The sequence below is a fragment of the Neodiprion virginianus genome, chromosome 2 (assembly GCF_021901495.1).
Source record: "Neodiprion virginianus isolate iyNeoVirg1 chromosome 2, iyNeoVirg1.1, whole genome shotgun sequence".
NCBI classification, from domain to species: domain Eukaryota; kingdom Metazoa; phylum Arthropoda; class Insecta; order Hymenoptera; family Diprionidae; genus Neodiprion; species Neodiprion virginianus.
In genome coordinates, this window is record NC_060878.1 from 12,204,944 (window position 1) to 12,226,151 (window position 21,208).

General features: G+C 34.1%; 2 protein-coding genes across 8 annotated transcripts in view; one reads left to right on the plus strand and one right to left on the minus strand.

The window, feature by feature from the left end:
• Positions 1 to 24: 24 nt before the first annotated feature.
• On the plus strand, positions 25 to 6,008 carry LOC124299103 (uncharacterized). 2 transcript variants are annotated; one of them, XM_046752048.1, is made up of 5 exons: positions 25 to 146; positions 495 to 676; positions 770 to 952; positions 2,112 to 3,303; positions 4,256 to 6,008. In XM_046752048.1, exons 2-5 carry the CDS (start codon positions 512 to 514, stop codon positions 4,336 to 4,338), a joined length of 1,623 nt encoding a protein of 540 aa, XP_046608004.1. In that variant the 5' UTR covers positions 25 to 146; positions 495 to 511; the 3' UTR covers positions 4,339 to 6,008. The 2 variants fall into 2 exon arrangements, with proteins under 2 accessions (XP_046608004.1, XP_046608003.1); XM_046752047.1 differs by lacking the exon at positions 25 to 146 and adding an exon at positions 206 to 413.
• The window catches only part of LOC124299102 (oxysterol-binding protein-related protein 8), a 28,387-nt gene continuing 11,929 nt past the window's right edge, over positions 4,751 to 21,208 (minus strand). For 4 of the 6 annotated variants that reach the window (XM_046752040.1, XM_046752044.1, XM_046752042.1 and 1 more), the window contains 15 exons: positions 21,131 to 21,186; positions 20,836 to 21,066; positions 20,449 to 20,593; positions 20,144 to 20,365; positions 18,546 to 18,700; positions 17,518 to 17,696; positions 17,111 to 17,288; positions 16,536 to 16,632; positions 16,135 to 16,331; positions 15,845 to 15,970; positions 14,838 to 15,086; positions 11,358 to 11,525; positions 9,964 to 10,139; positions 9,230 to 9,466; positions 4,751 to 8,333 (listed from right to left, as the gene is read on the minus strand). In XM_046752040.1, coding sequence (XP_046607996.1) covers positions 8,324 to 8,333; positions 9,230 to 9,466; positions 9,964 to 10,139; positions 11,358 to 11,525; positions 14,838 to 15,086; positions 15,845 to 15,970; positions 16,135 to 16,331; positions 16,536 to 16,632; positions 17,111 to 17,288; positions 17,518 to 17,696; positions 18,546 to 18,700; positions 20,144 to 20,365; positions 20,449 to 20,593; positions 20,836 to 21,066; positions 21,131 to 21,186 — 2,426 coding nt within the window. In that variant the 3' untranslated portion in view covers positions 4,751 to 8,323. Of the gene's footprint in view, positions 8,334 to 9,229; positions 9,467 to 9,963; positions 10,140 to 11,277; positions 11,526 to 14,837; positions 15,087 to 15,844; positions 15,971 to 16,134; positions 16,332 to 16,535; positions 16,633 to 17,110; positions 17,289 to 17,517; positions 17,697 to 18,545; positions 18,701 to 20,143; positions 20,366 to 20,448; positions 20,594 to 20,835; positions 21,067 to 21,130; positions 21,187 to 21,208 lie in introns of those variants that run through there. The other 2 variants (XM_046752041.1, XM_046752046.1) reach the window with 2 other exon arrangements.

Genomic DNA, 21,208 nt, shown 5'->3' on the forward strand with positions numbered 1-21,208 from the left:
AGATAACAGTCTGTCTCGCCCATAGACTTAGAGAGAGGGAAGTATATGAAGTATCATGTAAAGCCTCTGTCCTAGGGAGTTTTTAGCGCTGCCAGCTAGTTTTGGAACGCACCACGTAGTTGGCAATCAGGACTGGTAATCCACAGGTAATTAGCTAATAAATTCCCCATGGAACATTTCTGTGCAATTTGGACAATTTGTTCCGTCGTCTGCTCAGAATGTCAAACGCTTAAGAGCGCCAGAGAGCGCCGAGACACCCACCGACACTGCAATTTTATGAACTACGAAACAAATACAAAAGTTGTTTATTTTCACGGCTTCGATCTTTTTCAACCACTAAACACTGCTAAACAATTTGATTAAGCCATGTGCTTTAGTTCGAGTGAAATCGCTGAGAATAGAGTTTTGATAATGTAATAAAACGAGTGAAGATATTTACGAATCCCAGTTAAAACTCTCAGTGACATTTATACTATACTGTTGTGATTTCTCAGCACATCTTAAAATCCCAATGGAGTTTAGCAGGATATCTTCAATAAAACAGGAATCCGATGAAGATATCGACGATGACGATCATTCCGTTAGCACATTGCTATTGCCGATTCCTCAGATGCATGACAATGATTTCATTGCCAGTGATGAACAAGACAATGAATTCCTTCGCCTCACTTCCATGGTATCATTTCTCTCATAATTACCTATTCATACTCGAATGGGATACTAAATCTCGCAGACGATAGTATTCAAATTGTGTATGTCACTTTTTTAGGTAAGAGAGGTATATTCTTCGCACCTTTATAAATCTTTGTACGCAAATTACCTAGTATGCTGCGAAACGAAGCATACTCCTATCTCTCAACCAGATTTAAAAAAGTGCGCCGGACAGATGGAACTTAACGCTGTTAGAGCTTCTTTGGAAGCTTCGTTGTACAGACAAGCAATGCTTAAAATGGTAATGTTTTTTTAAACTGTAAGCACACTCTGTTTCTTGCCTACTCGAGACGATGCATTAATCCCAAGTATCTTAATTTATGTCCATTCTTCATGTAGAAAAATAGAATGCAGCAATGCTTATTCAAATTTTTTATCTTAATTTTAGAGCGCTTATAGTCCAGGCAACGATGGATTTTAAGGACAAATAAGCCGTACCATCGGAATCAAAAGTTAGGAAAATAGACGAGACTGTTCAAAAAACTGTGATCAATATTATTTATGCCAATGACGGTAAACACATATGTAATAACATTCCTATTATTTACTAGACTTGGACCTAAGCAAAATCAAATAACACAAGCTGAGATACTAACTTTCGATTCACATAGTACATGACTTATTTGTCCGTAATGATACAATTATTCGTAGCAATGTGAAAATTTGAAATCTGTGGACTATAAATTATCATTTTCATTTACATAGTCACTGCGTGTTTTAAGGTGACTCTACCAGTACCACTTTCCCATCACAATTTATAAAATATGTGCAACTACTAATTAGCATTAGTTAGTTAATATTACCAACTTCCAACATAATTCCATAAATCCATAAATTGTTCGTGACTTTTTTAGCAGTGATAGAAACACATAAAAACAAAGAAACCATAATATTACTTATTGATTCCTGAAATGATGTAAAATATATAACAAAAAGATTTATTTTTTCATTGAATCTCTCTGAAGCTTTTAAGCATATTCAAAAATATTCTTGAAATCGTGAATGCGCAAACGCTTCTCTATAGATTTCCACACACTTCTGTTTTATACATTTATGTGAATAAAGCTTGAGCACTGCAATAATTGCTATAAAAAACACTTTGATTTTCAATCGTAATTCCAACCAATTTTATATATACATGAAGCCACGAATTACAGCTTTTAGATTTAGAGAAAACTTTTTTTAAGTTGTCTTAGAATCAATTTCTCATATCTCGCACTACAACTTCGATCGCGTTTGAGTGAAAGTAATGAGTCAACAGTTAACACCATCTATTTCCTGATAGGAAGTGATCAAATTTCAACGCTCAAACAACAAATGTACCCGATATTAACGAAATTGGTATTGAACAATTATTGCAATTAATTTAAAAGGGCATTGATATTAAAATGCTCGATTAGATTTCAGATGTAAAGGGGCACACGACTGTGAAGAAAGTGCATAACAAATTGAACCTCTTTTTAAAAGCGCCGCAAAAATATATCGACATTGGTGTTCAAACAGACGAAGTATTGCATATAGAAAAGAGTCGAACTCCAGACACAACAACTCCTTTAACCATCAAGGACCCCCATGTTCAAATTTCATCAGTAACGTCGAACTACGATGAGTCCATAGTCACAGTTGTTAGTCCACCAATAGAAATGAGAAAATGCAGTTTAGACGAGAGAGTATCGTTGATTCTGAAGTCGGAAGTTGACATTCAGGACGAAAGCACCATTGTAAAATTTGAAAATGATACGGAGGAGGTATCTGAGTCTGAAGCAACAGACTGTAACTTGGATTTAAAATCTGGCGACATATTCAAGTCTATAAAAGACTTTGCATGCCTGCAGACCGGCAGCTCTGAGCAGGTGCACAACGACGTTGAAGCAATTTTTGGCGACGAGAACACAGTCGACATTGCTCAAGCGCAGAATGATAACGATTCGCAAGACTCGATTCTGCAACACATGGAAGATATGTTCTGTGAGAGTAACGACAGCACCGATCTGATGGCACTGATAGAGAAGCACTCCGGAATTTCCAAAGCCAATATTGACATGGAAATCTGCAAAATGTGTCCTGAAATCAATGCTCCAAAGCTTATCACTACACCTGTTGCTAAAAGAAAAGATAATACTGGTGAATCATCAGAAGTACATGCAAACAAGAGAAAACTCAGCTTTTCGAGTTACAAAAAAATGAAGAAGCGAGGCAAGGGTGAAGAATGCGCCTCTCCAAAGGCAGAAGAGACTGCCGACGAAAAGAAAAAACGGAAAGCGAGCGGCGTTTGGCTGGTTGAACGGATTCATCAAGTCTCAAAGTTGAAGGCAAAAATGATGGAGATTTCGACCAGCAATTATCGCAGACACGGCAGAATAAAAGCAAAGTTTTTAGAACTTTTTGGCGAGTCTGACGACGAAGATATGATGCCTGATTCGCCGATTTGTATTGAGGAACATTTAAATGCTTGTAAGGAACGCATCGCTCCTTGGGTTGTCAAGCATTTAATGCCTTTTTATAAAAAAAAACGGATCACAGATAGGAAATTATTCAAAACCGTTGCCAAACACGTTGCTGATATGCTTATCATTGAAAATACATTTCCTGGTAAGTTTTCTTTCTTCCAGTATTACACTTCATATGATTAAAATTGCTCGTTTGCATTGGGTTTTTTTTTTTTGCAAATTTCGAAGGTTTTTGTTTCTGTTTTGATGTAACAAATTTGTTTTGAAATGCAGTGAAACGCAGGATTTTATTTTATTAAAATTGTAAACATTACGCGAACAAGAGGAATTTCCTGATCTTGACGATGAATGCCATACTGTCTGAATGAAACTTAGGGAAAGAGATAGAACGTATAAAAAGTCTCCTGCAGTGTCATTTGGTCTTATAAACACAAATGAAACAATATTTCTACTATGTAATAGAATTGAATTTCAGAAAATTCGAGTAAAAAAAGCTGATATATCAAAAATTTTTAAAACTTTCATAATTCCAATTATTTATTAGGTTAAAAAATTATAAATTAGATCAAAGTCTGGTATTTCTGCTCCAATTCCGAAGGTCCTGGGCGCATTTTCCTCACTAACGAGACCTCTACAAATTGTCTAAAGAACATTCAAGAAATTTTACAGTATGATCTAGTTATAACCCGCTAATTTGATTGTTGTCAAACATCTGTTATGTACCATAACTAATTTTTTCCGGTCCACTCTAGTTAACTATTTGCAAAATAATTTCTGGGCTACCCTGGAAATTGCTATCGTAAAAAAATAAGCTCTGAAACGTTAATATGGGATGAAAAACACAAAGGTTTGATTAGTTTCAATGTTCTAACCATGAAACTTATTCTCAGATTGTTTTTATCACACCTTGCATTATTCGAATTTGCTGAGAATCATTGCCATGGAATAAGAGGCATGTTCTTTCAACGGTATTCTTCGTCATCGACGCAAATAACATTGCTGTAGAATTTTCCAATACTTCTTTCACTTTTCCCACTTTTAAAATTTATTTACAGGTCTCATCTAATGCTTATTAATTTTTCTACATTTTGCAGAAGAAAGCGATGTGAATAAACACGTACAGAAATACTTCAAGAATAAGAAGACGATAAAAACGAAACCAGACATATTTATATGAGGAATAAGCGTTCATGAATATTCCACCACGATTGTCTTTGTTACACTGGATTGTACCAAATTAGCTTGTGTATCACTTATGAGAAAATAAGTGCGGTATCACTGAAGATGCGAAATTGGACTGAAGAAAATATGTAAGGCAACTAGATACGTACTTATAATTAAAAACTAACATACACGGAATATTGTTATATCATGTAAATATATGAATAGACTAACGAAATAATCTGTTTAGGACTTCCGTGTTTTTCGATAACCTGTATAATGAATAGTTATATCAATATACAAAGTAGGAATTTGCAAGATTACCTTCACGCCGATGAAAACCTTTGCGCTATCGATTTCGTGAACACTTATTAATTATTGCATTTTTATTAATAACTAAAATGTTTGCTCGTAAATCAAAGCCCCAATTGAAGCTCAAGTTAAAGAACTCTGTAAGTTTATTACATGTATATAATAAAAATGTGTTTACGTAACAACAAATAATATAAAAATTTACATGTTCATAATAGATGTACACATATTGAATTGTTATACTTCCATTTACAGAAAACATTAAATTCGAAAAAACAACGGTAATATATTAACAACATATTGATACTGAATTTAACGTATATTAGCATATTCCTATAATGACAAGGGCAAGTATTTATTTATTTATTTATTTGTTAATTTATCTCGACATGTTTTTGTCGCAGGCCAATGATTTTCGGCCGCTATATTTAAATAGCTAAGTTAATTGTAAAACCGAGCTTTGATCACTGGGTGATCCGACTATTAATTTTTCAAGTATCTTCAGAGTATTCAAATGCCGCCTGTTGGAATGTTTAGTCTAATAATAAACTGTGCATACTATAAGTGAATAACGAGGCTGTTTTTTTTTATTTACTGCGAATATGCGTATATATAGATTAAAAATTTTAGAGAGACAATTTCCTGTAACCAATTATTATCTTTACACATAAATTAATCTCTCGCATAATCGGAGGCACGTAAAATCTCAGAGAAAATTTCGTGTGAAAAACCAGAGAAAATATTTCCTAAATCAATAAAAAAATATTTCCGTAAAATTTAAGTAATTACAATTTACATTGTATAAACCTCAATGATTACAATTTAGAAAAATCGAGTTTCGAACCGTTGCAGGAGAATAACAAATATTTATAAAGCCTAGCTAAACGCCTAAATTTGAACAACAATAGTAATAATAATAGTAATAATTGGACTCTTACAGCCGAAATTCCAAGGTATTAAATTTTCCTGTGATAAAAGGATAGTGGCAATTGAATCGAACTAAATTTATCTCAATTGCACTGTCGCGACTTCTTCCAAACTAGTAATATTGAATTACTCTACAGCAATCCGATCATCGAATACTTGTTCCATTCAGACAATATACGTTCCAAAAATGTCTACACCGATGAATTCAGTTAAGCTTCAATTTACATTCTCCTAGGATTATTATCATTGAAGAAGAACAAAAAGAGGCCATGAAACTTAAACAATTTAAACAATTGTTAGTGATTTCTTATTTGTCTTTGTTCATCTTTCTAAGAATTAAGGGGAGGGTACACCCGTCAATTCGTGTATATGGTGGAAAAGTCCGATCGGGATGGTGATTTTTTTCAGCTACTTCTTTTCATGCTGAATGCAACGCAGGAAACTGCTGAAAAATAACTCAGATATTCCGACAATTTTTACCAGTTTTATTTTTCAGCGGTTTTCTGCGTTACATTTGGCGTGAAAAGCAGTGGTCAAAAAAATCACCAGCCCGATCGGATTTTTCCATCACATACATGAATTCACAGATGTACTGCTCTTAATCTAAATCAAGCGTTTGTGGTAAGTATCCCTGTGTTGTCTACATACATATTCTTTACCATGAGTTAGGATCCGTATTACTAATACCAAAAAGAAAAGTACCGAACTCGAAATTAGTGTTATAACTACAAGCGAGCGTTATCATATATATATATAATTCTTATCTATTAGCATAACAGCGATAACATTTATGTACAAGTACGAATGGCCAGTTAATTATACTATACACCCATCTTTGTCTGCAAACTATATTATAAAGGTATTATTATCAACATAATTATAATATATGTATATGTTTTTCATATATAATATTATATATATATTTTATAGGTGAATAAAATTATTCAAGTTGTAAATATGTATAATAATGATATTGTATCTTATAATGTTGTGCCACACAGCAAAAAAAATAATGTTCTTTCAGGTCACTAGCTCTGTGGTGAGAGGAGGAAATAGTTTTTTATTGGGAAATCTCGTGCACAATAATGTCAAACTATTATACATGTATATTAAGTTATACAGAGGAACGGTTTAAATTAAACATATTATACTGTTCTATATGTTTTCAGCTAAAAATTGTTCTGAAACAATCTGAAATTGAAATTTTTGCAATGAAATTTCACTGAAATCTGGCGATTCGTTATGAAAATTCCCAATTTAGAACTTTTTCGAGAGTATCTCAAGAAATTTCACTGAAGTTTTCAGGATTTTCATCCCGTTTTTTAACACAAGGATTTCAAATAATGTCGGATTTCAAAAAAATGAAGTATATAAATAAAAATGTTTCAGGGCTGCAAGTATACCTATAATTCTGATTAAAGATAAATAAATTCAAAGGATTGTTCCTGCGCCCAAAGAAGATAGATTTGGTGTAAAACTTTTGATCATTAAATCGACTTAAGCACTCGCTTGGAAAAATATGACGAATAGGAAATATATGAGCAATATCGCTCTGCCTTGTAGCCTGACATTCATCACAGCATTTTACTCGATAGTTGTGTACTTGAAATCCTGGATATCCGTATTGCGACATCACTAGCTGACTTTACATGCAGAAGAATGATTTTGGGGAATATGTATTGTTTCCTTTTAACTCATAGCGAGTAGGCATCAATGTGACCAATTGGAATCAGGTTTAATCTGATTCACCATTACTTATTTCATTTTGATAAATTTAATATTCAACATTTTTTTCTCACCTAGAACCATAAATTTTAAATAAATGTACGCCATTCAAATCGATTCGATATCATAATGCTAATCAGATTCACAGTGTCACGTGAAATATAGTTCGTTACATATATAATTGTAGTATTTCACAGTGTGATAGGGCGTCGTTATACAAATAAGGTTTTTGTACAGTCTTATAACGAGACCGTACTGTATACCCTGACAAAATTATTTATGAATTCTCTGCACATTGGCAAGCTCAAATCACAAAAAAATTATATTTTAGAATCAAAAGTCTGGTGAGAATTTCATAAAACGAATTTCCACTGTGCATAGCATATCATGTGTTAGTATACATGTGTACAGAAGATGTCTTCACTGATGTTCAACACCAGTGAAATATTTTATTTTTCCGATAATTCGCGTCTTTTGCAATTGTTTTGGATATAAATACGGTTACAGGTCATACTGAGAATCTCGACAGAAGAATGAATTCCGCCTTATTGTGCCAGTTACAAAAGTAGATCTTGACTTATTCCTGGAAACTTTCATTTGCTAAGATAAAAACGTGCATAATTCAAGTATTCGTTATATTAACTAGCAGGTGCACGTGATTGTGCTATTTGTAGAATTTCATTAGAACATCAGCATCTGATTAATGCGACTATCGATATTTTTAATCATTGGTATAACGTTTAGATTTTCTCAACATCAACGGAATAATTTCAACAATACATCTCTGCTCGATATGATTGTCATATTTGAATTTCAATATCATAATTTTAATATTGTAGCGAAAATTTTTCAGATCGTGATCGGAATTGGATATTAGAAGATGCAGTCACTGCTTGAGCTTAATTAGCTGGTTTCGAATGCACCTTTAGCAGTTTTAGTACAGTGCATTCATCCACCGATTAGATGAATACGCTTCTGTTGTCTTGTCAAGCATTTGATGCAACACCTAATAATGGTAATCACTCCGTTGCTGATCCTCATCTGTTACTGTATAAAAATGGCACATCGAAATTAGAATGGTTTGTTTAGAGGTAACTTTTTTTTTTTTTTTTGCTTCCACTTAAAAAACTTATTACATGAAGTTTGGTTTGCGTATATATTTTAGGTCGTCTGAGCTTAGGACCGGTTTTTGTTTTGTTTTCTTTTCAACTTAACCGATAATGTGAAATTAAATATTATATTACTTCCTATTATTTAGTAAAAAAATTTTGATTCAAATTACTTTGGGGGTTACGAGTTGTCTAATGTCCTCAAAAAAAGTAACATCTTTTTTGAATGGTCTCATAAAAAAAAAATTTATTTCTCTCCCAAGGATATCTCTTAAATCAAATTGATAAAATTTTAAAAAGTCGTTATCAGAGCTTGAAGTTTTCTCATTCAAATAACAATTGGAAAAGATGTAATTTTGTTATGATATTGTTTCCATGCAGCCGCATTTCTTGATACAGATCTGATCTCAAAAGCATCTGGTAGAGAATTTTTATTGTGAAGTCAACAGTTTAGCCACTAAAGATGGTTAAAGATGAATTTCTGTATATAATTGAATTTCGAGTCTTGTAAATTTCGAACCGTTGGAGCTAAGGATTTTGCTTAATGGACCCTTCTGTAGAGGATTTAGTTTTCTACAAGATGCTTTCAGGATCAAGTCCATATCATTAAATGTAGGTGAGTGGTAACAATTGAACCAAAGTTCATCTTCCTTGTGTTATTCAAATATCAAAATTTCGAATTCTAAGAGCGAACTTTAAAAATCCTTCCGCCAGGATTTTCTACTTCCGCTTCAAAGTAAGTTTTTCAAGTGAAGCAAATAAAATAAAAAAAAAATGATACTTCAAAACGAAATACTTTATTTGAAAGATATTAAAATTAAACCGCGAACTCACCACTCCTTTGTTTCCAACGATCTGCTGTTCCATAAATTCAGAAGATACTGTATGATGAAAATCACGGCTATTACAATACCAGTGTCCAACAAATTCCTCGACATCCTTGTTTCCGACGCGTTTGCCTTTTGTTCCCTTTGTTTGATAGCTAGTTGCTCTACGATATGCTGAATTCTGTTTAGCTTTTCCCCGTTATCAAGTAATCGCGAATCCATCTCTTTTATAACGTCAATTATTCTGCAACAAAAAAAAGTATTGAATTTTGATGTTTAATAATCTAGACTATAGTCATTTTCATTCCATTGCAACGTTTTTCAAATTCCTAACATTTTTTTGATATCGATGAATGTGAATGATGTGACGAAACATTTTTCTGAAACAAAATGAGAACCTTGAAAATTTATCTGAAATTTCCCAAAGAACTCTAAAATATTTGGTGAGTCTTTTTAGAATGGTCAAACAATTTTAGAAAAATTGACTATTATCTGGAGTGTAACTTGGAATTTAAAAATAACGAAGCAAAATCTAGACGTTTCAGAGTAAAATACTGAAATATTTTTAATGAATCGCAGAATCGAGGCACATTTAGTTTCAAAAATGTTCAATTTTAGAATAATCAAGCAAAATTATGATTAGAAATCTTCTCTAACTGTATTGTCCTGCGACTCTGTTTGTTAGACAAGCGTTAGCTTATTATAAATAAGTTTTTTGGTGTTGGATAATGATGGTCGTACTTAGCGGTAGATCGTCGCCTTTTGCCTACTGACTGACTAGAATCAGAGTGGAACTCGGCAGAGGAGCTGCCTGAATCATGGGCCGCTTCAGCGAGTGGCATGTTGTTCGTCAATTGCCTTTTGGAAGACTTCAATACCGACAAAGACGATCTAGACTCGGCTTGCAGCAGTGGCATCTGCAATTTTAGTTTATTAAGCTGATTATCATTATAAGTAGAATTGTATAAAGGTAAAATGTAAGTTACGAATCTGATTTCGTTTAACATGGTTTAACTGTGGACTTAAATCATGTCTGAATAAAAATAGGGGAAAGTAAGTTCATTGGAATAAGGGTAAAAAAAAAATGGCAGAATATTTATGTCTGCGGAACCAAGATACAATGACAAGTAATACTTGGAAAACAGGATTTTCAAATCCCATAAAAAATTTTACCACAGGACAATGTCTCTAATTTCGTATTTGTCAAGTTTAAATTACTTATTGCTGTTAACAATGTGGAAATTTACGTGGTTTATGTGCCTCAAATATTGACTTTACAAGAAAGATTTAAATAACAATTTCTAGACAATTCGATTCTCAATATGTCTTTGATACAAAGTTTGTAGCTTCAATAATTCACAAGTTATAATACTTCAAAATCAATTTTATAAAAAAGTTCATCTTTAATTCCACTTCGGTGACTAACAATAAGCTATTGACTTTAAAAAAATTCACTAGGCAATATTGTGAAGACATTAATTCTCTACAAAATTCCGTCAGGATCAGTCCACATTATTTAGTGTGGTCGAGTGGTTACAATTTCCAAAAAATGACATCTTTTCCGTGTTATTTAAGAGGGAAAATTGAGAGTTCCAAAAACGACGTTTTGAAATTGGATTTATGAGCTATCTTTTCGCGGGGATTTTACTTTAGCTATGTACAAGTTTTTCAGGTGCGAGCAAAGAATAAAATGTTGCTTTGAAACGAAACACCCTAATATCCATGTTTAACAGGTGACTTGAGTTTGCAGGTATATTTTGAAGAGCGCTTGAAAAATCGATTAATTAACGTGTAACTTACCTGGAAAGATTGTAAAAATATATGTAACTAAAATAAGTTATTTAGTTTGAAAACAAGAGAACATAGTCAATTTAACGCGAACGAGAAGAATGATTACATTTATTACATATATTGACACCATTTACAATCCATCCAGGCTAATTAATCTACTATACAGGTACAGCATAATAACTTATACGTCAAGCTAGCAGGTGATTAATTATCTGTGATAATACGACGGAATTGGGAAAGTTGAGTTAATTAAGACAACTTTACTTATTCTTAGAGAAAATTCTCTGGCATATAGATAACGTCTTTGAATAGGATGTGGTTGCAGATCTTTGGGAACGCTGTACCTGAGTTTGCGGCTCAACTGAAATGATGCTACCGGTCCGCATTATTGGCGTTTTATGCTTTGTTTTTGTCCGGACGACGTAGTCATATTCGTATTGAACCACGTCATTTCGGGGATCCCAAGGACGGAGATCAGCGTGGCGGTACATCCAATTACCTGAGATTATATCCTGTTGACAGAAATGGGATTACTATTTTTTAAATAGTACGGAGAAGTAAGCGAGTGAGTTCAAGAAACACAGTGTGGTGGAAAACGGTATATTCCTAACTATTTTTTAGAAAACAATTATACCCGATGGAACACCTCAAAAAATACAAGAGAGGTGTGTACAAGTAAACGGCTGAAAAACTGGGTGAGCTTTACGAATTTATATCTCAGCAACCAACAATTCACTTCAATTGGGGTCTGTTTTATCCAGTAGCATATAGGCCAGGCTTCACTGGAATCTTTTTTTAAGAAATCCAATTAAAATGAAGTATTATAATTGACAATAACGTGATTTTTCCAAAATTAAAATGAAAAAATCATAGTTCAATGCTTCTTTTTAGGGTAAGTGAAATTAAAATTTCATTCAAAAATTACTTGGCCACCAATTGGAATGACGAATAGATGAAAAAAATATTCCCGAGTTTGTGTACAATAATTTAGGAGATCTTTTAAGAAAAAGTTGCGAAACATTGAAAAAGTTGATACTAATCCTGAAAGTTCTTTAATAATTCTGTACTGGTATCAGATTAGTTCTTAGAAAATCCCTATCAACTTTTGAAAGTTTTTGAATTACGTAAAAAGTGATCACAATCATTAAAATAACTCGGAAACTATTGGACAGAACAAATCCAAAATCCAATCAATTCTCAGCGAAGGTGGACCCCATCGATTGAAACTAAAATCACCAAAATCTGTTCGATTAAATTTTCGTTGGTTGAAACAGTCAATGATGACCAGATGCAATTCACAGAGAATGATGCTTTTATTAATTTCGACGTTTCGGCAGGACCCCGCATGCCATCATCAGGTTTCTTAAAATTTTTAAAAATTGACAAATTTTACAATTATAACTTTCAATTAAAATTATTATACATAAATGCCACTATTAAATATTATTAGTAGGTTGTCATATGAAAATAAAATATTACAAACTTGCATTTTTAGAATTTCCTTAGCTTAACCGTTGTTGCTTACATGCTGTTTCAGAAGGAAGTGACTATTCGTCTGTCATTTTGACCCCCTTCATGTTAATTATAACAACAATGTTCTAATGTCATATATTTGTCTACCTGATTGTCGTTATACTGGCACTTTGTTTATATGACCTCTAACACGTATGTTTTTTACGATTTATAAAATGTCTGCGCAGAAGTGACTTAGATTATCGATATCAGTTCTTCTGTTTACGGTATTATTTTTCGATATGTGTATCATTTCTTTTACAATTCTTTTGTGCCAGTTTGTCTCTTTGTCTAATATTATAACATTTTCAAAATTGAACTTATGTCTTTCAACCAATGCGTGATACGCTAATGCCGATCTGTCTGGATCATGTGTTTTGATATCATATTCATAATTAGCAATCCTTTTTTTTAAATGTTGCGAAGATTGGCCTATGTAGCATTTTTCGCAATCTATACAGTTAATCTTATAGATAATATTGGTTTGTTCAAGTGCGGGTGTTTTTGATTTCAAACATGTAAGTCAATTATTTAGAGTGTTGGTGATTTTATATGACACATTGTTGTTTTCTTTGCGCAGTGTGTTTTTTATGTTCTGCGACAAGCCTTCAATAAAGGGAATTGATTCTAGACATTTATCATTGCTGTTATCACAATTACCATCGTTACAACTATTGTAATGTTTATATATTCTTTGTTCTTGTAAATGTCTAATAAATTTGTTAGGGTAGCCGTTTTTCTTTAATGTTTTCCGTACTAGTTTTAGATTTCTTTTTCTAAACTGCCCATTCGAGAGTGTAATGCTTCTATCAAGTAAACCGATCGCAACACTTTTTTTATATTGTAGCGGATGGTGTGAGTTAAAATTTATATATCTAGCAGACCAGGTTTGTTTATGATACCAATCCGTTTGTAATATTCCTTCATGATTAATTACCCACATATCTAGGAAGCTAATTCTCTTATTTTCTTCTAATTCATGCGTTAATTTGATACATGGATGATATAAATTAAATGCATCCACTAATTGCTGAATATTATCATTGTGTACGCATTAAATTATGTCATCAACATATCTCTTGTAAGACATTAATTCGAAGGGTAAGGAGTTTATGACAGATTTTTCTAAGGTTTCCATGATCAGATTAGCTGCAATCGGGCTGATAGGTGACCCCATGGCTACACCATAAATTTGCCTATAAAAACTGTTCTCATGTGCGAAATACATAGAATTTAAGCATATATCCACGACCTTTATGAACTCTATTTTTGGAATGGCTGTGTGTTTTGATATATGCGCCCAGTTTTTCTTAATAGTGGCTATAACTAAATTGGACGGAATGTTAGTATATAGAGATGACACATCTAACGATAAAAGCGAGTGATCTTTAGAAACGTTAATTCCTCTTATCTCTTTAGCAAAGGACCAAAAATCTTTAACATGATATTTAATTTTACCTATAATGTTGGATAAGATTTCTGCACATACTTTAGATATCTTGAATGTGGGTGAGTTTATGTTTGAGACAATCGATCTAAGTGGATGATCTTTTTTGTGCACCTTTGATTGAAAATATATTTTTGGTGGTAATGCGTTATGTATTTTAAGCATTTTACATGTCTGGTCACATATCCCCCCTTTTTTGCTATGTTATCTTATATTTGCATTTATGTTATTTAATAGTGGCATTTATGTATAATAATTTTAATTGAAAGTTCTAATTGTAAACTTTGTCAATTTTTAAAAATTTTAAGAAACCTGATGATGGCATGCGGGGTCCTGCCGAAACGTCGAAATTAATAAAAGCATCATTCTCTGTGAATTGCATCTTGTCATCATTGACTGTTTCAACCAACGAAAATTTAATCATACAATAAACATAGTCACGAACTTCAAACTCAACCAAAATCTGTTCATTCATTCTCAAGATATCAGTGGATAAAGAATTGATCACACACAGGTATAGCATCCGTTGGCTGAAAGTGATTCTCTAGACCTCAAACCGTGCAGATCAAGTAAAAACTTCTTTAAATTTTCAGGATGCTTATAATGATTATTCTTTTTTTTCGCTCTGGAAAACAGAAAAATAGGAGGTTCATAATAACAGTTTATACGAATTTTAACGAGTTTGTTAGAATCTTCAAGAATTTTGTGAACTGAAACAAAATTTGGAAACGTCTTTTCACTACGGCAAACTGTAAAAAATTGTATTCAAAACAGTACATAAAGTATATTCATTTAGGAAATGCAAACGAAAGTGAATCAGTGATCAGCAATCGGAAGATTTTAATAAAATCATTGCTTAACAAACCTGTACAAAATATTTTGGAACCCATTCTAGACCTTGGAGTTTTCTTTCGCGTGCACGCTCTCGTTGAGCTTCTTCCAAAACAGTTTTCGCCTCTGTTGCAGCTACCTGATCATCGTTGTTAATTGCCTGAGTGACGGCTTGCCACAGATTCTCACTTTCCCAGTCCCCCTGTTGTTCTAACGGTACGGTGTATTTCTTCAATCTGTTCTTGCGGATCTCTGCCGTCGGGTTGAAAAAAACGCTCTCCGTCTGGGAAGAACAATATTACAAATAGACACCAATCGGCTACTGAAAAGTTACTTGCAAGAAGATAGATAAAAATTACAACTTCGCTGGATTTACTTCAGTTGCTGGTAGAAAAATTATTCTGTTTTTTTTTTAACAAAGAACTCCAATTTTTAAAAAAGTCTTGTAAATCGTGATAATTTCTCATTAAATTCTGATTACTTGTGACACGATTCGAATACTAACACAGATTTGTTGAAGATTTTCGGAAAATGTCTCAAATATTGACAAAGTTTTATAAACATTAGACATCAGTATCAACTTTTTCCGCAATATCTCCTGAATTTTTATACCTTATCAATTGATTTTCTTCAGAAATTTTTGTAAGAAGTTGAAATTTTAGTTTTGACCTTTCTGCGGAATTTGCCTTGGATTTCGATTTTTGGATTGCAATTCTGAAAACACGTGAACACTTCCTGTGAATTTTTGTATTAAATCGCAAAAAGTATTCAAATTACATAAGAGTAATGAGAATGAAATGATCGAAAATCAAAGTTTACACCAAATTAATCAGGATTTACTGGATTTTGTTAGAAAAATACTTCGAAATATTTTTCCGGTATAGTTTAGCGATTGAAATAATCATTTCTAGATATTGTATAATTTTATATACAAGCCGTTTCACAATCAGTTCTTTTCTTGATTCTCCTCACAAAAACTACTCATTAAAACTTGCTGTAAATTTCTTATACAGTGGATTTGAAAAACTATGAATAGTTTACCCCTGTCCGTTTGTCGGTGATGGTAATCTGTCCATCCCAGTAGCCTGAAATGGTTGCAAGCGTTTCCTTCCCAAGTCGAATCCTACCGACAACTTGATTCATGTGTTCCGCGCCACCCAGAAATGGCTGAAAGAAGAGAACGCACTTGTTGAATATTTGATCACAGCCATAAGCTAACAAGTTTTTAATTTTAAAAACAGCAGATTGATTTTCCATAGATTTTGACAGAAACACTACAAAACCCTCAATAATTCAGAGAGAATAATCTGGAGAAACAAATTTCCCTGCACCTTCAGTTTGAACTCTAGTTCCGTCTGATATCCCGTCTTCTCACAGTTGATGTTAATCTTTCCACCCAGCTCCATTGACAAAGTTCCCATCAAAATACCTTTGCAATGAGCATATGGGATAGTCATAGTGTAATCCTCTCCTCTTGGCAGCATTGTCAATACTGCCACACCGTCTAATACCGCCGATGTTGAATTGCCTAAGGACATCAAGTGAAAAGTTGTCATAATTCTAGTGTTATCCAAAACATTCCTTTACAGATATTAAATTAAAATTTTTTTAAATACTGAAAAGAAAATTTCTGAAACCATTCCAACGATTGGAATTGTTCATCGTTTAATATCTATAAACCGTTTTCAGTAATGAAACAATATACCTATAACCATCATTCAATCATGCGTACCGTAGAATTTAGACTTGGCAATAATTGTAGCGCTAATGGTAAAGCCGTCTTGGCGATTAGTGACATAGAATCCAGAGATTGGAGGATGATGAGACAGCTGAAAAAAAAACACTTTATCTTATCCATTATTATTTTCAAGTATCATAAGCTATGTAATATTAAGTATCAAGTATTGTCACCATCACATATCGCTGGTTTTCCAGATAAATTTTTTTGCTAAAACATTGCTGAAAAATCAATTTGTACTGAAATTCTGAAAAATCTCAATGGACCAATGTTTCAGAATATTACATAAATATCCCGTTTGAATTAAAATTCAAAGCAAGTACACTATAAGAAGTTTGGAGAAACAATGATCTTATCTGCTGATTTTGTAATTTTTAAGTTGCCATTTATGATGAACTGATAATTCCTGAACTTTTATGAAATTCTTTGATCACTCTACAAATATTCCGGAAATTTTGTGGGGTTTTCATCGTATTTTAGAAAAAAAACTTACACGAGGATTACAAATTCGTTAATGATTCCTGTAATAATAACTTTTAGTAATCGATAGTCACAATTACAGGTAATACCTGTTCAGCAAGATAGAAAGTTCGTGATCCATTGGGGTGCTGCCAGTAGCAGCGATACGTCTCTCCTAGTAGTGGATTGTAGGGTTTTTTCAAGCCCTGGGGTTTCTTGTAAAATCCAGATAAATACCACTTTACAACACCTTTCATGCGTGTGAAAGCGTCATCTTCGAGTACAGCCCTAATTGGGAAAAAAGGTGTTCAATGATTCACAGGGAAAGGATTGAATAACAATAGTTTACAATTAGTGGAAACAATTAACCAACATATGAAGAAGCTGCGCAAGACTCAGCGATTGGCGGTAAAAAGAATAAATTGAAAATTTTAAAATAAGTTGAAACGATAAAAGAATCTGCAACAAAGTGAGGCAAGACTGAATGATTCACATTTCGCAACTAAGATGCACTTACTTTGACAAAAGATCAGCGTGATAGTACGAGTCTGCCAGTTTTTCCAGAAATGATCTGGGCTCCAGAATGAATGTCGGCAGCACAACTTTGGAAAGGTCCATCCCAGGCCGGACCTGCTTCATCAGGAACCAAATAAGAGATTTTTGTTCATCTTGTAATTCTGCAACCACTTCGCCAGCCTGTTTTTGAAACATCATTTTATTTAACAATAATTTTGTGATAAGAAGCAGGAGATGAAATGAAGAGTTCGAATATTTTTTTTAGAAACAGGAATATTCAATGCTAAGAAATTTGTTTTTACTTGTGGTTTCTTACCACAATTACCTCAGGAAATGTCAAAAACTTGCAAATAAAAGAATGAATAGCTTGTACAGTCTCAAAGAAAAAAGAAGAGAAAAGAAAAGGAGAAATAACCATTTAAAAAATCCCCAGCATTGTTATTAGTGCCAATAATGGTAACCAACATGATAAACACCATTGACATCCCTAATACGTAATAGGAATGAATCTAAGTAAATTCGAATTAGACAAGTTGTTATATTAACAATTTGAGAAAAACTGTTATGATTATAAAATTCAATATGATTGAATTCTGGTGCTTGTGACGCAATTTTAATGGTTCTGTACTTATTTTGTACATAATATAGATTATTAGATATCAGATGAAAAAATTCTGCAAACAGTTGTGTCCAGAGTGGCTAAAATTGGAATTTTGAAAATATTGTACAACTATTACATCTATCTGTTACGACTATGCTATTATGCAAAATTTTTCAAACATCTTTCGAAAAATTTGTGGGGATCTCGTCAGGGAGCAAAATGATCCCAAAAACACTGGAGTTTGATTATTTGGAACATTTTAGTGACAAAACATGTGTTTTGGTATTCGTAGCTCGCAGTGCTTGCATGATTTTATTTCTTGTTCGTTGAGGAAATGTGAGCGAAGCGTGTGTTTTCTCTTGTCAAAAAGAAGCTAATAATATTTCGTAATGAAAATAACAAAGTTTATGTGCCTGAACAACTCTTACCGATCCAAGAACTTCGTTCTCCACAACAGCGTAAGGTGTTTCATGAATTTGATCAGGTTCTTCTTCCTTGACAGATGGTTCCGACTCGCTGTCAGAGGCGCTGATTTCAGCATCTGCGACTACACCATTCTCCGGCTGGCTGACATCGTCAAGGTCTGTGTGTGAAGCGAATACAGGATCTAGCTTTACTACGTGTCGGGTCTCATACTCTAAGACGTGAACAGAAGGAATGGTCATGCGACGGGAAAAGGCGATTTGACTGGATCGAGAAATCGGCGACGGAGGAGCAGACAAGCCTTCGGCTGTGTCTGAGCCTTCCCTCGATATGGCTGATGTGGGATCTGTGGCAGGAGTCACGGGTCTAGCGTCCAGCTGTTTCTCCCAATAAGCTACGGCATGGTACAATTGCTGGAACATCGGCGTCGGAGATGGGCATAAGCTTTTTGGAATGTGCAGCATTTTGGGAGATAAGGGCTGGGGGCAAGACAGCAGGCGTCTTTGTGGTGTATTGGGTGAGGGAGGAGCATAATCCCGCAGAGTCACCAGTGGAGCGCGCAGAAATTGTTCTGAAGATTGTCGGCGAAGAGCAGCAATGCACGAACAACAGCCAGCGTTAGTGACTTTGCCTCAGAGTTGAACCGAAGGTCGGTTTCTCATTTCATTTCTTCCCTTTTTAGTACGCTACGAGTCTTGAAAATATCGAATGATGCCATCTGGTGGCAGAATATGTACTACAGGTTGTCGTATTCAATTTTAAAAGTCCCCGTATATCACATATTTCAGTCTTTACATACACAAACTATGAAAAGAGAAATGCAACCACTTGCACGGACCTCTCAGTCCTTTTATTTTCCTATTATGTATTTAGCTAAAACAGTGACCCAAGCCATCAGTTGATCGCACGGAGCAATGCCATGTTGCTTTAGTCACATTTAATTATGTATCCTAATTCGTTCTCCCTTAATTTTCAGAACGTGTTGAAAGTTTCAAAAGGAGTTAAAGTTTATAATACGGCCCAAACTTATGTTTTCTTATTCAAAATTTCATAGTAAAATAGATGTATTTTAACTTGTCAGTCATGTTCAAAAAATTGAAATATCTCTAGTGAAATTTCTTGAGAAACTCTGACGAAAAATGATTTCAACAAATTAAATATTGTGAGAAGAAAAACTTGGAAATTCCAAAACAAAAATAAAAAACATAATCATTTCAAAGAAAATCATACGTGCTCTGAAAATTTTTGACGCATTCTGTGAATAATTAATCAGCCATTGAAGAGTAATTTACAGAATTTAAATGACGTTTTTCTGAAATATTGGATTTCAGAGATTCTCATCGAAAACTTTATACCAGGGATGGGAATGAGACATGTACTTGTACCGTTTCTCTTCATCCTGGTATCCATAACCAACATTACTACAGTTTCTGTATTCAGTTGACACCTAATTTTCAAGAAATAGTTGACAATCGCAGGAATAACACGAATTTCACAGAATCAATACAAAACACAAATACAAAATTCATTCAAGTTAAGTATTTTTAACCAATCAATTTGACCACAGTTTAGGAAAGGAAAAAAGCTAGATTGTTGAGCTCACCATGATCATTGAAGTGTTTTTCGTAGTCTGCTTCACTCCACTGAGTTTCATGAGTGGTTGTCGCATCATGTTGAGGTGATCGAGGAAGAACGCTACTAGAGCGAACGATAAGCGAAGAACATCGGAGAGAGAGCTCTAATGCATCGAGCCAACATTTGCCAGCAGCTTGAGAAGGTGCTCTGAAGATCAGATAAGACGTGGGAAGAGGCTGGACTACAGCACCTGAAAGAGGAATACTCAAAAGTTCTTTGCCTAACTCCTCTCATGACCGTACACCATGAACATCATTTCGAACTTCGACTCACCAAGAGCCTCTTTCTCAGGACCTCGTGGCGCCCAGATCGATTGCTCCAGCGGATGGAACAGTTTGAAGCAAAACCCGTCTTTTTTACTCGGTCTCTCTATTACTTGACATATATTGAGTAGAATGGTTCCCACCCAGTTGTTACTCTGTAAAGTATTAAAAGCAAGTGCTTAATCCGGTTAGTAATTGGAATAATTTGAATACTACTGGACCGATCAGACCCAATATCTAATCAATTCGAAGTTGAGAATAGTCGCATCGGCTTTGACCAAAGCATTGAAATTCATTGATTCATTGTTGAAATATTACCAATTGAATTGAATCAAGACTAAAGAAATTGTATTACGCGATTAATTCAAATTTTTCGAATCCCTTATCATGAAGATACCTTTATCTTCGGATTCTTGTATAGCAGCAGCAATCCAGGTTTCAGAATGCACCACAACTTGGTCCAACTCTTGAGCGTGCCACGGACCTTGAGCCAGTCGCTCATGACAACAACAGTCGGGTCTTTAAGGGAGCTGAGGAGTTCATTGGCGACTCTTTTTTTCTCCATCCGATAATTTTTCCTCTGTGCTTTGTAGGACTCTTTGCGAGTCAATTTGCCAGCATCGCCAGACTGGAAAATGATGCGTGCATAATTGAGCTATTGAAAGGGTTTTTGGACGCGCGACTCGACTCACCTTTTCTGACGAATTGTCAGCCAGCTTTGGACAGCTTTCACCCATCGCTGCTGGACCTGAAAGCAGTGAAACAGTTTG